The sequence below is a fragment of the Cryptotermes secundus genome, unplaced genomic scaffold (assembly GCF_002891405.2).
Source record: "Cryptotermes secundus unplaced genomic scaffold, Csec_1.0 scaffold1792, whole genome shotgun sequence".
NCBI lineage: Eukaryota > Metazoa > Arthropoda > Insecta > Blattodea > Kalotermitidae > Cryptotermes > Cryptotermes secundus.
Genome location: NW_019718025.1, coordinates 152,051 through 168,864, shown reverse-complemented (window position 1 = coordinate 168,864; position 16,814 = coordinate 152,051). Strand labels below are relative to the sequence as shown.

General features: G+C 40.3%; 1 protein-coding gene across 1 annotated transcript in view; it reads left to right on the top strand.

The window, feature by feature from the left end:
* LOC117282118 overlaps positions 1-16,814 on the top strand; it is a 44,229-nt gene that overhangs the window by 12,968 nt on the left and 14,447 nt on the right. Inside the window, exons 3-5 of the mRNA XM_033750500.1 lie at positions 1,298-1,376; positions 14,434-14,642; positions 16,020-16,101. Of these exons, the coding sequence (XP_033606391.1) occupies positions 1,298-1,376; positions 14,434-14,642; positions 16,020-16,101 (370 nt within the window). The remainder of the gene's footprint in view (positions 1-1,297; positions 1,377-14,433; positions 14,643-16,019; positions 16,102-16,814) is intronic.

Genomic DNA, 16,814 nt, shown 5'->3' with positions numbered 1-16,814 from the left:
GCGAGTGTGCGACAACTAAGAAGTCAGCGAGCGGAAGACTTATTGTGTGCTTTCCAGACATAGTGATTGCTGTAGTACAGTTGTACTCGGAGTGTGTATTTCAGGGAGACTTGTATAGCTCCCGCGTTAGTAGTACGTGAAGAAAAGTGAAGATCGTGTTAAGTGACTTTGTTGTAGGGTTTGTAAAGTGTGGAAACCCGTAATATTGTGATCATTAATTATAGCCGTTATTTGTAGATTGTTAAATAAACCCAATTAACCATCTCTACGGCGTCTTCGGTAACGTAAACACGTTACAATATATATATAATTTATTTGTATTTTCATTAGTGCTGCATATGCATTGTGATTTGAACGCTGACAATGTACGAGCACATCACTCAATTTCTTTAACTGAATTATATTTTATTGGCATTCAAAGGCCCTACCAAAAAATAGGGAAAAAAATATTGATATAAAATTGCAAATTTGTCTAATATTCATAACCATTTAAATTTGAAAAATTATATCGAACAGTTGGTTGCATGTTACAAAATAAGGTGTTTGTTACGTATAAGCAACACTAACACAACCAAATCAATTTATTTTTCCCACTTTTATTCTGTAAATTTGGTTTGAAATTCTTCTGAAGCAATTCATCTGAGATGAAAGCCGTATTTACATTAAGAAAGGAAATTGTTGAAACCTTGGTGAATGTGCAACATCGAAATTCTTGTAGAGGTCTATTTAAGAGATTAAAGATCTTATCTCTTCCATGTTAATAGTCCAGTACTGTGCTTCATTATAAATAACGAATGGCATTGTCAGATCCTTTAGTCTATACGCAGCGTTAATGCAAGGATCAAACTGAATATTCAAGACCGTAGCGGTCGGTTCAAGACTTTAGAAATCTTATAATACCTATGTGAATATTCCATTAATGGGCTTCGATATAAATACTCAAGAGCATTATTGGGCTATTTCTGCTGTACGTAGTGCTAACAAAAGGAACACGCTCTATCTTGTAAGACCAATCTCAGCCGTACCACCACCGCCACTAAATAACGTCCTTCGTGCGTACGCTATTAGAGCAGAGGACAGTTGCAGTACGTGTGTTCGAAATTTTTCGTTCATCTATCCCGATATCTCCTAGGAAGACTTCGTTGAAACACTATAGAGAAAATATGTTTTAATCTATTTTGGTTTCTGTATTTTTTCATGCAAATGGTGAACACAATTTACAATACATGCCAGATAAGGAGTAATCCGATATATAGACATGTCTGATAACTGATCTGTGGTGTGTTCTATTTAACAGGTTCCGGTTCCAGATGAAATATCCCCAACAATTACTCAGCAGAATTTCCTTACTGCACTAACACGGCATCATGAGAAAGGTAATTAAAGTACTGAGATAACACTGCTGGAACAGTAAATTTTTAAAATTAAATACATTGAATTCCGAAGTGACTTAATTGCACACATTCTTGCGCTATTTATTAAATATTTGATATGTCACGAACCGCATGACAAACACCGCAGGAATATGTTACTCTAAGGGTTGAGTGCTTGTTTGCTTGCAAGGAGGGTCAGGGCACAGGCTGCTATGTTATCTCTTATAAGTCTCCTTTTCACAAATGTAAGAAAATTAGCCAAATAAAGATGAACTCGTAGAATAATTCCACTTCCTCACATGGCAACTTCTCTGAACTGTCAACATAATATTCACGGTGCCAATCAACACGACTCAGAAGTCTCCACCCAAAATTCTATTGCTTTTAGTCTCCCGCGGTTTCAACTGGTTCGCGAGTACACACACACACACACACAACACACACACACATAAAATTACTGAGTGCTATTCTAGTCAGATATATAGAACATAGTCTACTGTACTGAGCCTAGACTGACAGAGGCCTTGTATATATTATACATACCAGATATTAAGATTCAACTGAAGAGAAAAAAGTGTACTACATAGTTACAATGGAATGATACTGTCGACTATGACTGACAAATGACAGACACGACCTCTTGTCAGAGAGGGCGCCCCACATGGAAAGGATAGTAACTTTCACTTAAAAAGGAACATCTGTTTATGAGCCTCGTCCGGGGCTCGAAACCAAGACAGACAGACAGACTGACTGACGGTCAGTCGCAACATAACTTTGACTTTGACTTGACTAGTCAGATATGTATTCACCAGTGCATAATGAACATTTTCATATTGGTGTAGTAATGCAATTCTTTCATAAAGGAAATAATATTGTAGCCAATATACCATACTGACAACCCAACGAAAGGTTTAGTGTTTATGTATGGGTGCTATTAAATTACCATCACTAATCTCATTCAGATCATCACAGGTATTTCCTGCACTACAATTATTACGCAATATAGCTTACTATTCCTTCTGAATACGAAAATCTACCGTGATATAAGTATTCAACGAATTTTAATATGTGTATGCATATTGAATGGGACACGCGGTTTAGGCACTCTGGTACAAGCATGAATATCATGCTTTCGGTTCCAGATGAAGTCATTTGATTCTTAGATTCACCTAATTCTTCCAACAGCATTATGACCCTGGGGTCAACACAGCCTCTAGCAGAAATATATATCCGGAATTAACTTGGCGAATAAAGGGCGGCCGGTGTATGATCTGACAACTTTATCGCCATCTGACAACCGATTGTTTGGAAAATGTGGAAGCCTCGACGTCAGACAACTCTATGAGCCTCGACGGTCTCTTACAGGGATAGTTTTGTCTTCTTAAAATTTATGTAGAGAATGAACGAAAGAATTCGTAAAGGCTGAGCCTTGCACTGCGACCTTCAATGAGCTATTGTGCTTCCCCTTCCTTGATTAAACCTTTATCAATCCTGCACTTAGAAAGAAATGTAGGACTTCATTTATTAGAGCGTCATAGAAGTGACTTGGATCCATAAAAGATAATACCAAGTGATGAAATCTTAAACAAGCTACTGTCTCAGAATCACATAGGATGTGTGTGTGGCTGATTTATTTTTTTCCAGGCACCATTCACAAGGGAGGTCATCTGTCAGTCATTCTTTAAAAAGATGTCCTTTAAGGTAACAGTGTCCTGTAAATAGCCTTATCAGCCATCTTATTTGGTCTCTGCTAAATGTTAAAATTTCCTTCGTTCTTCTGTCAGAGGGTCTATCTATAGGAGCCTTTGCTTGTTTCAATCCAGTTATGGATTCCCAATCTTTTTGTGATTTCTGTTCGTGCAGCCCCTGACATCATTTTTGGCTACTCCGATTGAGATGCCACAGGCTGGTTCAGGTCCTGTGAACGGATGTTTAGAATCTGTCCTTGCTAACTTATCTGCCGTTTCGTTACCAAGAATACTCTCATGACCTGGCACACACATCAGTTGAACCCACTTAATTTCGGCAAGTTTTATGAGGGATTGGTGGTAGTCCCAGAGCAGTTTTGTGGTGATCAGTATTTGCCAATTGCTTTAGTTGCAGCTTGACTGATAGAATATAGAAGTTTCTATTTTTATATTTCCTATCTATATTTGTCATACTGCTATTACACGCACCAGTTGCGTTAAGGACCTAGGTGTTTTCTTTGACTCTAAATTATATTTTCACAATCATGTTGATTTTTTATATTCCGAATGTATAAAGCTGCTAGGTCTTATACGCTCAATAACTTTTAGATTTTCTTCTCTTGACTGTTTATATGTGCTGTATCTTACACTAGTCAGGTCCAAGTTGGAATATGCCTCGGTAGCTTGGAATTCTATCACGTCTACTGACTCCGCAAAACTTGAGCGCATCCAGAAAAAGTTTGCATCTGTCTGTTTCTACCGCTACTTCCCACATAGCTCCTATAGTTATACATCTGCCTTAGAGAGACTAAGATTGCACCCTCTAAGTATGCGTAGACATCTTCTTGATGCACTCTTCTTCATTCAGGTTTATCGTGGCCTTAAATCCTGCTCCTCCCTTCTGGATAATGCTAGTCTTCGTGTTCCTACTTGCCATGTTCGAGACTTCTCTACTTTTAGCGTTCGTCCCTCAAAAAGACACTGTCCCTCTTCTAGGTGCGCCCTTGCTACCAACGTGGTGGGTAAAGATCTCGACATATTTGCAGACGGAGCGGTTTCTCTGAATCATATTTTACAAGCATGTACCAAACCTTTTACGGTGTTACTTGATTAGTGTTTTCATTCACTACAAATATGTGTTACCTCGGCTAGCTTTAATTATTCTTATGTAATTGGTTTTAATTTATTGACTGGTTATTAATTTTATTAATTTTATGCTATCACTCACTGGTGTCTTATCTTAGTATTTAGTTACTAACAGTATTAGCAACATTCGTAATATTTCATAAATGTATGTATATATTTCAGTCTTCTTTAGATCTATGTTCACAGATTTATTTGTCGTATTTGTATTTTGTTTTAATTATTTTGTACCTTATATACTCGTGCTAACTTTGTAATTGGCCGCTGGGCTGTTAAGTTATTGCACGTAAATAAACATGAATTGAATTGAATTGAATTGAATATATTCCTAACAGCGCACATCTTAATGGCATACATTTCTGCCCGGAATACCCTTGTGTAATGCCAAAGGTTAAAATTAAGTTTTCCACTTGTACCATGGCAACACACCCCGTTCTCCAGTGTCTTTATTTGTCATGGAGCCATCTGTATACCAGATTAATCTCCCCTCTGTCAGGTTGGAACCCCTTTTCAGTCACGTCTACCAGGGAATCTGATCATGAAAGTTTTATCATAGACAGTATCTCGGTATAACTTTCTCAGACCACATCTTTAGGATGGGTTCTTATTCATGATCTGAATTATGTGTGCATGTAGAAAACCTTCAGATTTTGGGTTCCATTGAGCATTCCAACGTAGTCTGAAATTTCCCTCTTTGACCTTCACTTTCACCTGCAGGCACAGAGGAAGGAGTCCAAGGAAGACTTTAGTTGTAGATGTTGGAGCCCTTCTCATTGTTTCTGTAATTCTCAAGAAGACTACCTTTTACAATTTTTGCTTAATTCTGTTTGGCTTATTTTAATTTTATCTCTGGGTCACCATAGAATGGCAACATAGGTTACTATGGGCCTTACAACCACAGCGTATGTCCAATATACATATCACATTTGGCTTCAGAACCGAAGTGCTGTTAGAATTCCATCTGTTCCCTCAGATTTAAATGGTCAGGAGGTGAGTAGCGACCATCTAATTTTTGATTGACTAATCACAAATTTGGCCAGGTTCCAGTCTCTCCTCTTCCTTATGCATCCGCATATTGCCAGGCTTTGCTGACCCTCTTCATCATCTGAAAACTCAATCAGTTTGGAATCAGGAAATCTAACTCTGAATATCTCGTTCAGGGTTTCTTCCCAGTTTGAGTGTATTGACTGTCAGATAGCTCAGTGTGCTAAGCTATTTGCTCGCCTGATTTGCCATGATCTTCATGAGTCTGGCAGAACCTCTTCCACGAGAATCTTCGGCTTCCCTTATTTGTTTGTTGTAATAGGTGAGGGCTTCCTTATGGGTGTCCTACTGTTTGTTGTAATAGGTGAGGCTTCCTTATAGGTGTCCCACTATTTGTTGTAATAGGTGAGGGCTTCCTTATAGGTGTCCCACTGGCCTGTTTCTTTCGTTGTTAACTAGCTTTCTACTTTTGGATCTCAGCCCACTCAGAATTTTCTTCCGCCAAGATGCCAGTTTTGGTGAGCAAGTGGTCTTGGCTGAACAATCATCACAATAGGACAACTGGTTAACCGACCGATCTGTGTCCCTTAGGGTTCAATTACTTCGCAAAAGGGTCTCCAGATTTATTTTGCGGTCGTTCCTGTATGACTCCTATTTAATTCTCCTAGAATCCCTGAAGGTAAATTGTTTTATTGTTATGTTCCCTATATCAAGGCTTATGTACCTGTGGTCAGATAAAGATGGTTCACTAGACACATGCCAATTTCTTACCAGGTTGCCTATTTTATTTGTTCTTAGTGTCAAGTCAATAATCTCTTTCCTATTGCAGACAACAAAGGAAGGTTTGTTACCATGATTGAGAATATGAGGGTTGGATCTCACCTGAAATTCAACGGAGCGTCCTCCTCTTGTATTGGTATCAGTACTCCCCCCACATTATATGATGTGTGTTGCTTTTTCTTGCAGCGACATCCCTGACTTTCTTTGTTGGAGGAGGTTCATTTGAATTCCAATGAATTGATTGAACTTCTTATTTCGCCTCAGTATATACAAGGTTCCTGAATAAGTGCTACAGCTTCCGTTCTCTCAGCACTCAGCATAAGTTTTCCGAAGCTACTTTCAAAAAGTGTAGGTTACTCTGAAAGTATTTTATAGGGCTTGTGCTTGTGTGTATGTTTCCAGTTTGTGTGTGCATTATTCTATCACTATTTCTTTCCACTCTGTGAGGAGTCTGTCTCAATCCCTTCATCTGACACTAAGAGGAATTTCCTCTTTTGTTTCTACTGTTCCTCCCTGATCATCTGAAGCACTGGGGATGTCATCCCCTTCCCTCTCAGAACTCCTTTCTCTTGATGTGCTTCGGTATCTTCAGGACTGCAAGAGTTCCCTGTGAGAGTGCTGTAAGAATATTGTATCCGGTCCTCTAAGCAGCTGCATGGAAGTCCAGGTCTATCAGTAGGATAAGCCTCTGACCCTTCGGGTCAAATTGCTTATCAAGTACCGTCCAGTGCTCTCTATGATGTCCTGGGTTAAGATACTTAATCCAATTTATCAGCTCATCCTGTGTCTGGGTAAATTTGTTCCTCGTCCTGAGAGCCGCTAATGAAGGCTGGTGATGTACCTAGAATCTGTAGCCTTCAGCCTGGCCCTTAATTTCAGCCTGTGATATTCAATAGCTCTAACGAGCCAGTGACCAGACTGTTGGTCGGCGCATATATATATTGTGACATGTTGCGAAATCCGAGCCCCCCCCCACACCAGCAGTGACGCGGCGGGTGATTCAGCGCTCCCCTCCCACCCCTCAGCGGTAACTAAGCGCTCGCGTAATATGCGAGTAATCACCCCGCAATGCGCAACGCGCGGTGACGTCACGAGCGGAGCCGAAGATAGCCGAGCGGAGCCGAAGATAGCCGAGCCCCGTAACCTGGCAACTACGCAATGCTAATCAACAGCGGTGACGTCACGCTAGCAACAGCGTCCTATGCTATACGCCACGTCACACTAGCAACAGCGCAAGGCTATATAATATATATATATACAATATATATATGTGTGTGTGTGTGTGTGTGTGTGTGTGCGTGCGTATAAGTGCACCTCCTTTCAGTCTGTAGGACTTCAGGTATGATAGTTCTCATATTGGAGTCCCAAGTAACGCCCATCCCAAATCTCTCTCTCTAAAAAAATTGTTATATTCCGTCTGCTTATCTTCCTAAAGTCTTCCTGAAGTTAGCTATCTTTATATTGGTCAGCGCCTCCTTGAAAATCCCTGGTCCACTAGATTCCCTGGGCCTTTTTGAAGATTTTGCTGTTTCTGTGGGGGTACTAACCCCAAACCTTGTGTTCATAATGCTTTTGATCGTTAAACCTCCCTGCTTTGTTGCGCCTACATTCCCTCGTTGCTGAAAGCCCCCAGTTCCTGCTTCGCTTCCCGTTGCTCTTGCCTTCTTCTGTTTCCGTCTAGCGATCCAGACAATTTCTTATCGCCAGATGGAGTCCATCTGCTCCAGAGGGTAGGTGTCCCATTTCTTTATCCTGCTGTAAGAGTATGCTAAAATTACTAGCTCCCTGCAGTGATGTGTCAACACCACTGACTTCCAAGACAGAGGTCCTTGGTTTTATCTCGGGCAGATTTCTCACCACCGGTTCTTCCCTTTCTTTGGCTGAAATCTCAACAGCAGGTTTGCTAGTTGCAGCTGGTTCCCTTAACGGTGGACCGGAGCTGCTGGCCCCCTGCTGAAATATCTCTCATAGGGATCTTCTTGAAGTGGAGTCCCTCTATTTTCAGGTCTTGAGGACTGATTTTCTTTTTCATCTTAGTTCCCATAATGATCCCACGAGTAATGGAGAATTAAAAGGTCGCAACCTGCAGCGCCACATACGGATTGAAGGCATAAATACAACGGGTTGCTGTCTGGTGCCCCGAAAATATTGTTCACAATAATGTCTATGTTCCAACCCAGTGCCAAGCAGCCCTCAGCACGATGCCTCACACCTTGGCTTAGGTGATTTTTCCTGTTGGGAATAAAATACTCACAAGTCTCAAGGACCTAAAATGCTCGTTTGGGGGGGGGGACTGTATCTCAGATGACCATTGCGTGTGTAACACCAGCGAACCATGCGGCTGCGACCAAGGAAAACATAAAGAAAGGATCGACTCGGGTGTGTAATAACCCCTCATTCCCACCGTTCCACATGGATTTCTTAAACAATTTTTGTATTGAGACCGAAGGCTAGCGGAAAATTAAGGCATTCATCGCGGGGAAACCACAGTAATACTAAAGAGTCATAATGCCTCCGCGTGGGAGGTTCTTGTCATAAGGTTCTACTGCCCTGTATGGGATATAAACCTCCAGTCCTGGCTTGTCATACTAATCCAGACCATGAGGAGGTGTCCCGACGAGTGTCAGTGAAGCGCCCTCACCAGAGAGACAACCGTATTCTGCAAACAAATACAAATATTATATCATTACATATTGTGCAATATTTATTTAAAATATTGATTTATTTTGACGTAAATGTAGCAGGTGTGTTTTGGCAAAATTACTTGAGCACAGAATCCAACATTCTTCCATATGGCTAACATATATCGTACTTCAAGATATGATGGATATAAAGTAATTTTCGTGGATGTGAGTTCAGCCTTCGGGGCTGGCAAGGCAGGTATTTCATTCCCATGGATTAAAAAAACAAATAAAATGGCGAACATACATAATATTAAGAATAATGCAACAGGAATTATTTAATAAATATAATTCTGTTCTGAATGACCTAGCGTGATCGAATAAAAAGAATATTAAATTTCTGAAATTGAACTGTCATCAATCTTTTCTATTCTCTTTTCCTCATGCAATTTGTGGCATCGCCCATGATGCCCACGTTCATGAATTAATATTGAAGCAAGTTTAGGCAACTGAAGAAGCGGTTCGGATTACTAACTGGTTTTATTTACAACCTACAAGTCGTAAATAAAATTACTTATTACTTACACAATTTACAATCACTAAACGCCAATCGTCTCAACCTTTCTCCAATTTTTTTTTCGCGTATTCAGTCTCACTGATTTACACATTCCCAATTCTCGCTGCACTATAACACACATAAAGTCTTCTAATTCGCAGTTTTCATCCTCATATACGGACCTCCTGTAGTCTTCTGTACTCCGATCTCGTGCTTCTCTTGTAACTGACTCCGCGAACTCACTCCGAGAACCCCTTCTTAGGAACTCCAGTTTCTCCTATAAACTCTCCATCGGACTAGCGGAAATCGCACCTCGCTTCACTGTTGCGTAAGCGCCGTGTTAATAGAAGTGTTGCTGGGCAACTCTGCCGAGAGGTATTTTCTTCAACGCTGCATAGCAACCAGAGCGGCTGGGCTTGCCTCGGCAGGGAGAAAATACCGCTTTCCTCTTGCTGCGTAATAGCCGTGTTTACAGATTCCCGTGGCTCAAAGGTTCCTACATAGAATCAATTCGCCACAATGTTTATGTAGGCTGGGGGCCACTTCGGATATCTCAGTCGGCATAAAGGCGACCCGCGGGCATCTGTTTTATGCACACTTGTAATTACGAAATAAAGTCGAGTTTTTCATCTCAATGGGAAAATTCATCCGTACCCTCAAGTCAAATGAAGATTGGAAAAGTGCATTTGGAAAATGACTCCACACGTATTGTCCCTGCAGGATGTCTAACGCATTGGAGAGTAAGCGGATCTGAAAATATAACAATAATAATAATAATAATAATAATAATAATAATGTTACCACAGAATTATATTAGGTTGTTAGAGTTATAATTACCTTAACCTCGGCTGTAATAGGAGGTGGATAATAAGATCTACGGGACGTCTATCTTATTAGCCACTTCTTACCTTTCCCCAGGGAAAGGGGTCCTCAGCAGACAGACAGGGAGTGCTCCAAGGTTGGTCCGTAAGCAGTGAATATGACAAATCATACACTGGCTTGTTCTAACCCGCCCTCCCAGAACTCCTACCATTACAATACCAAATGTGCCATCCGGGACTCCTGTAATAATAGTAATTAGTATTCAACTTCTGGAGGCTAAGCACTGCTTTATAAGCCGCTAGTTCTACAATTACTAAAAAATTTCAGAAGTGATATTGAGCCTAAACATTCATTTCCATATTCGTAAGACCCCTCCGCTGGTCCATACCCCAAACTCGACCACTCTATTCTACTCCAATTGGATTCATTTTAATATTTTCCACGCACATTGGTCTAAGTTTTCATAATATTCTCCTTTCCTCTGGTTATCCTACAGAAATTTTTTACGCATTCCACCTACACAGAGTTTATAATAATTTCCGTGCCAGTCACTCTTTCCTTTACGTAATGATTACAATTACCCTTCTAGAATGCAATACGAGCATTTTGTGACGTTCCTCACTAAAAAGTTTAATACAGTCTCCTTTCACCTAATACCGCTTTCGTCCGAATATTCTCCTCTGTAACTTGTACTGAAAAATTCACAGTGAGTGAACCTGCGTTCGTAACAGTACCAAGGTTCAAAATGATACATAGCCACAGGACGAAGTTAAATTTATATGTCGTATACTCTAATTTTCAATTTTTGACAGCGGGCGAGAAATTGTACATTCAATGTTAGGAAGCAATTGTCTCATATTTTTTCCGATATTTTCTAAAATTTTCAAAATTTCAAAGGATGCATTGAGCAAATTGAGGCTATGATTTTGCCCTGAATTTTTGTGATGAGATATCTACATATTCTTAAATTGAGCTTCATTTATTTGCTTAAAACTTCCTTATTCCTAAATTAAGTATTTCTTAATTTTCAAATACTTCTCGTGCCATTTTCGAATGTGTCAGTTTCCTAGTCATCCCACCTACGTAAATAGCTTTATCCTCTTCCGCGAGACCGCTATTGCTTTTCTCTTCTTAGATCTAATCGGTCCCTGAATGTTTCATGCGCGAACGTTTGTTAACAATCCCCCTTACACACATACTACATTACATTTTTATCACGTATGAAATGACCAATGGGCAAAAATCGTGAGTGTGAGTAATGCATTTTCCTTGCAGAAGGAACGAATAATAAAGCAATCTAACATATCAAATATCTAATGAAAAAGTTAAATTTCTTTTGTTTTAAAAGCCTACACAACTTCTGGACTTACATGACGGTTACTGTCAATTTATCATCATAAATATGATTTAGATTCTCATCGGTTTATGTACTCTAATTATTGGGAAATATAATTTGAATTTACCTACAATGAAATAGTATTATTATTGATATAAATAAAAATGAGAACTAAGGCACAAAGAATGGAAAAAAAAATTAACAATGCGATCTCAGGGAAAAAATAATTTATAATATTGTCAAGTGTAGGTGGGTAAGCATGACTATGTTATCAAACGACCCTACACTTTTATTTGTTATATACATATTCACTCAAACACTCTGTGTCTGAGTAGAGCCAAACGTTTTCTTTCTACTAGGTAAGTTTGCAACAGGTGGTCTTTCAAGTCCACGCCACCAATCCACTTATTATAATCAATTACACACAAGGGTTTCTGTTTTTCTTTGCCTCTCTTCGAGCCACTTCTCATTTCAGCGTTGTGATAAGTAGAAATCATTAAAACATTCCTTTTATCACGCCACTTCATAACAGTCACTGGCTCAGAGTGCTGGGCAAAAATCTCTCCCTGTTTCAGTTTGGCATCTTTGATTACCTTGGGTACACCTTATTTGTTTACTAGCTCGGAACAAAGCCCCATTCATTCTGCAGTCAAAGCTATGTGCTTATCTAAGTGCCGTAACAGTTTTCACCAAGCTAATCGAAGTACGTATGTGTGCAGGAACAATAATCACGACTCTAAATAAAGCCTGAATATATTGTAACGTGTTTGGAATCCAGAAGAGTCACTTCTATGGAAACGCTAGAACAGACCGCTGCATAGGAAGTAGCAATAGCGATACTGTAATCTCAACAGTGAGCCGATGTGTCGATAACATCGAATCTCCACTGTTACGACGAATACACGGAGCGTTCCCAGAGACAACGCAATAAAAATGGGTCGTTGCGTAGAAATCGCGGAATCAACAAAGCAGCGTTTCCGCGGTTATGACAAAGGTTCATTTGCATAGCAGCAGCCGAGGGTATAAAAGGGGGTTGAATTCATTCGCCCAGTCAGTCTTGGAATAGCTGCCGCTGAAGAAGGTTGGAACCTACACGCCAAGGGATTGTGTAACCAGTACTTGTAAAGCTGGAAGTCATAATAGTTGTAAAGTGTACAAGTGAATTGCAATAAAGATTCGCTATATTTAATACGGCGTAAAGTTATTTGTAGCGTGACAGACCCAAACACGCTACAATATTTCCTCTGGACAGGTTGTATAGACATTTTAGCAAACATAGGCTTCAAAGACCGTACATGTCTTTATGTCAAACGTTACAGTTACATTTCATATAATGCTACGTAATTCAATTTTCGGTAGAAAACACACACGTTCTTCAATCGAAGTCAGAATTAGAGGGCGTGTGATGCAGCATATATGCGGCAATCGGCGACATTTATAAAATAAGCCGCGTTGCATATAAGCGGCGATCGTAGCGAAAGGGTTAGAATGAACTTTGGGGGAAACTGTTGTTATTTTTATACTTAGTCAGAAAGGAAGTGAGAGTCACTTCTTTAGTAGACACACGTGTTGTAAGATCGAACCGAGATCCATCCTCCAAGGGGAGCCGACAAACCTAGGTGCCATAGACAAGAGCGGCTGACCACAGACCTCCACAGTTGTCGAGCGGTGATATGGTGTCCACGTATTTTTCAGCATTCTGTAATTAGAGCCCTGGGGTGGTCACAGCCAGGCTTGATAACTTTTATAGACAAGAGAGGTAATTGCAATCCTACTAGATTTAGTCAGATCAGTTATGTCATTCTTTTGCTAATGTAAATAAATATTACTTTTCTGTTTGATTAGAAAATATAAAGGTGTTTCATCGATTCGGGAATGGACTACTATAGGGATATATCCTCGAACACGTACCCTATACCGCACCCCTCCTGACATAACGAAATGAAGGGTTCTAGTTCGCATGATTGGTTTTATTAACAGTTGGGTACACACTCAGATCTTCGCACAGAAACTGTGGCTTCAAATCACTCGAAATATTACACCTAAGATTATCCAGTTACACTTCCGGTATCACTACACCGTCGCACACACAAAGTTTTCTAAACCACACTTGGCATCCTCAAGGGCGACCTTGTGTATTCCTGGTTCCACTTCGCTTGCTTCCGCCTCTCTAGTTTCACTCGAAGTCGAAGCCGAAGTCACATTGCGACTGACGGTCAGTCAGTCAGTAAGCCTTGGTGTCGAGCCCCATCTGGGGCTCATGACCAGATATTTATTACTGTTTGACATTTACGGTCTTGCTTTTTTGGGGCGCCCACTCTGACGAGAGGATGGGTATGTCTTCTATGTGTGCTGCTGGCCCTTGCCAGCGCAGCCTTTCTCGGGTTCGAGTCCCTTGAGACTCGCGACCATATTTTACTATCTCAGATTTGAGACTTTCCTGTCTAGTTTTACTCGGTGGATCGGTCTCGTCATGTAACCTCGAATCGGACAACGCGGAAAAGACAGCTCGTCCTAATTGTTGTGTGGAAGGGGTGTTAACCAGTTGTTGCGTAGAAACGGTCCCGGTTGGGGGATATGTGACATCACTTGCGGAAACGCACTACTGAAGCGTGACGTCATTGCGTCTTCGCAGAAGTCTTGTTCGCCGGAAGGCGCTTAGAAGCGGGTTGCACAACTTCGTTCCACCGTTGCGTAACTTAACAGCAGACTGTTTATCAAAAGTCTGCCTTCGTGGTAACTCGTTCCACACCCCGTCGCCCAACAACGTGTTGCCATGTCACAATGTGTAGATATGAATTTAGAAAAGAGAAAGAATAGACCCTTTCAACTCAAGGTTTTCTCAATGCTTTTCTATCTCTTTTACAAATGACATGTAAAGAAATGCTTCCTTCATCTAGCATCTATAATGTTAAGGGTGTTATATTCTGTACACACGAGAGGATAAGTGATATATCAGTATCAAAAGTTCCCTCCAGGTAAAGCAAGTAATTCTCCAAGCAATATTCAATTTGTGGAGGTGTTTCTTGACAAATTTCTCGCAATTGCAGTGCTGAGTGTCTTATGTTCCGTTCATTGCAGTGGTGGATGAAATATTTACGTATTCAGGAGTGGCCTTGGTCTGTTGCAGGATTTCAGTTGAGGGACCACCATGTGAGATGTGCGCAGGCGTCTGGTGTCAATCCCCAGTCATCAACGACAGTAAATCGGGGCCCCAGAAGCAGCCAGCGTTCTGAGATCCGTCCAATTTTGTGCTTTCCTATTCCCGATTACAGCAAAATTCCCTCCAGAGTGGACTGTTGGAGAAGGAAACCGAAAAATTGTGGCGAAGACAATGAGGTGAGTTGTGCGGTGACACGTAGCGTGGTTCAGATGTAAGGGAGAAACCTGTCTGGTATCGGTTACAAGATCTGTTTCTACTTGCTTCACGTTGGATGTGTGTGTGTGTTTCATGCTTACTTCTCTGAAGCGGTTGAATCATGTATCCTTGATTATCACCGAAAATAATGTTATCATATTCTAGAAGGTACAAAACTTCTTAAAACCATTTGCATGAAACCCCATTGTTCTGTGTCACATTCATCGTCTTTTATTTCCTTATTGCCAATCTCTCTTCAAGTTTTGAACCCAGCAGTTAATATCGGTACAAAACCTTGCAATTTAGAATGTACGCAATTCAAGCACACTTGTATGCTATCTGCTGTCTATCAAGCCGCGGTTAATTTGAATATGTATATATGATTCTGGTATTTCATACACGCCATCCGAGTAATATTAGACAATTTTCTTAATGAAAGTAAGTTGTGAGGGGCAACGAATCGCGCGTATTATGTTTCTTCCTGTGAATTTGGTTACTTTCGAGTTAATAGAACAACTTCATTTATATCTGTATTTGTACACTGATCTGTACTCTTATATATTACAATATGAATGTTAAATATGTACACCATGAAAATTTGTTAACTTAGTTATATTTCCTTGTCATTCAATGACAAGGGCAAGTTGGTTCAGATCCTACATAATAAAAAAAGAATATTATTATGGAAACGTCAAATCGTCTAAAAATTGATAATCATTCAAAAATGTGAAATCATCTCGATCAGTTGTTTGAAATGTGCTGCGTGTCGTGGAATTAATCATTTGTTTCATACTAGCAACACTGACACACTCAATTCAATTTATTTTGCCTATTTCTATTCTCTGAAGAAGCTTGGAATAATTTTCTGAGTCAATGAATCTTAGAGACCAAAAGAATTGACACTAAAAAAAAGATTTTTAGAACCACGTTGAGCATCAAATCTTGAAGTGCTTGAAGCGGTCGCTCAAAGAGATTAAAGAACTTACCTCTTTCACGTTAATAGTCCACTAATGGACTTCATTATAAATACCCAAGCCAATCATCATACTACTTCTGTTGTACAAGCACTAACACAAGAAAGATCCTAGCCGCCACTAGAACCGGTGCACATATGCTATTAGAGCAAAGCTAGTTACAGTACACGTACGTGTTCGAAATGTTTCGTCCATCAATACCAGATGACTCACAGGAAGGCTGTGATGCAAGAACTACAGAAAAAAACATAATTAAATCCATATTATTTTTTGTATAATTTTTCATGCACAGAGTGAACACTACATACCAAACACGACAGATGACGGGGATCTCAATCTATAAATGTATCTGATAACTGATTTACGATATGTTACTTTTGCCAGGTTCCGGTTCCAGATGATGGAGTAACAACAAGGAATGAGCAAGACCGCTCTCCTACTCTAATGTCCCATTCTAACGAGGAAGGTAAGTAATATTCTAAGGCAATGCTAGCAATCCTTATGTTATAATACGAAGGACGCAGAAAAGTCTTTGGCTTTATAAAGAAAAGAGCAATCTACGGGATTGAAAAATGTCTCTACGCTACATATTCCCCCCTGCGTTCCACACACGTATGACTTCGTTATTCTAACTTCTTTAACCCATCCAAGAAAGATTCTTTTGGTTGTGCTGCAAGCCAGCCGTCCGCAACTGAAGTGGTCCCCTGAATGCTAGAAATCCTTCTTCCTATTAGGTGTTTCTTGAGGTTAGGAAAGAGGTAGTAGTCTGATTGAGGCCAAATCAGGTGAGTAGGGTGGGTGTTACAAAAATTCAAAACGAAGATCTGCCAATTTCCGGTGCGTCATGGCCGCCTTGTGAGGAACAGCATGGTCTTGAAGAAACAGATGCCTTTCGAAAGCGTGCCTCCATGTTTGGAGACCAGTTGCTGCTTCAGTTTGTCGTAAAGTGCAACGTGATGGTTGCACCTTTTTCCAGGTAGCCTACAAGCAACATTCCATAGGTGTCCCAGAAGACAGACGCCAACACCTTGCTTGATGACTTCTGTATCTTGAATTTCTTTGAATGTGGGGAACCACTGTGTCTCCATTCCTTGGATTATTCTTTGGTCTCTGGATCATATGTATGAATCTAAGATTCATCCATAGTTACGGGACTGTTGAAAAATCACACAAGATCTC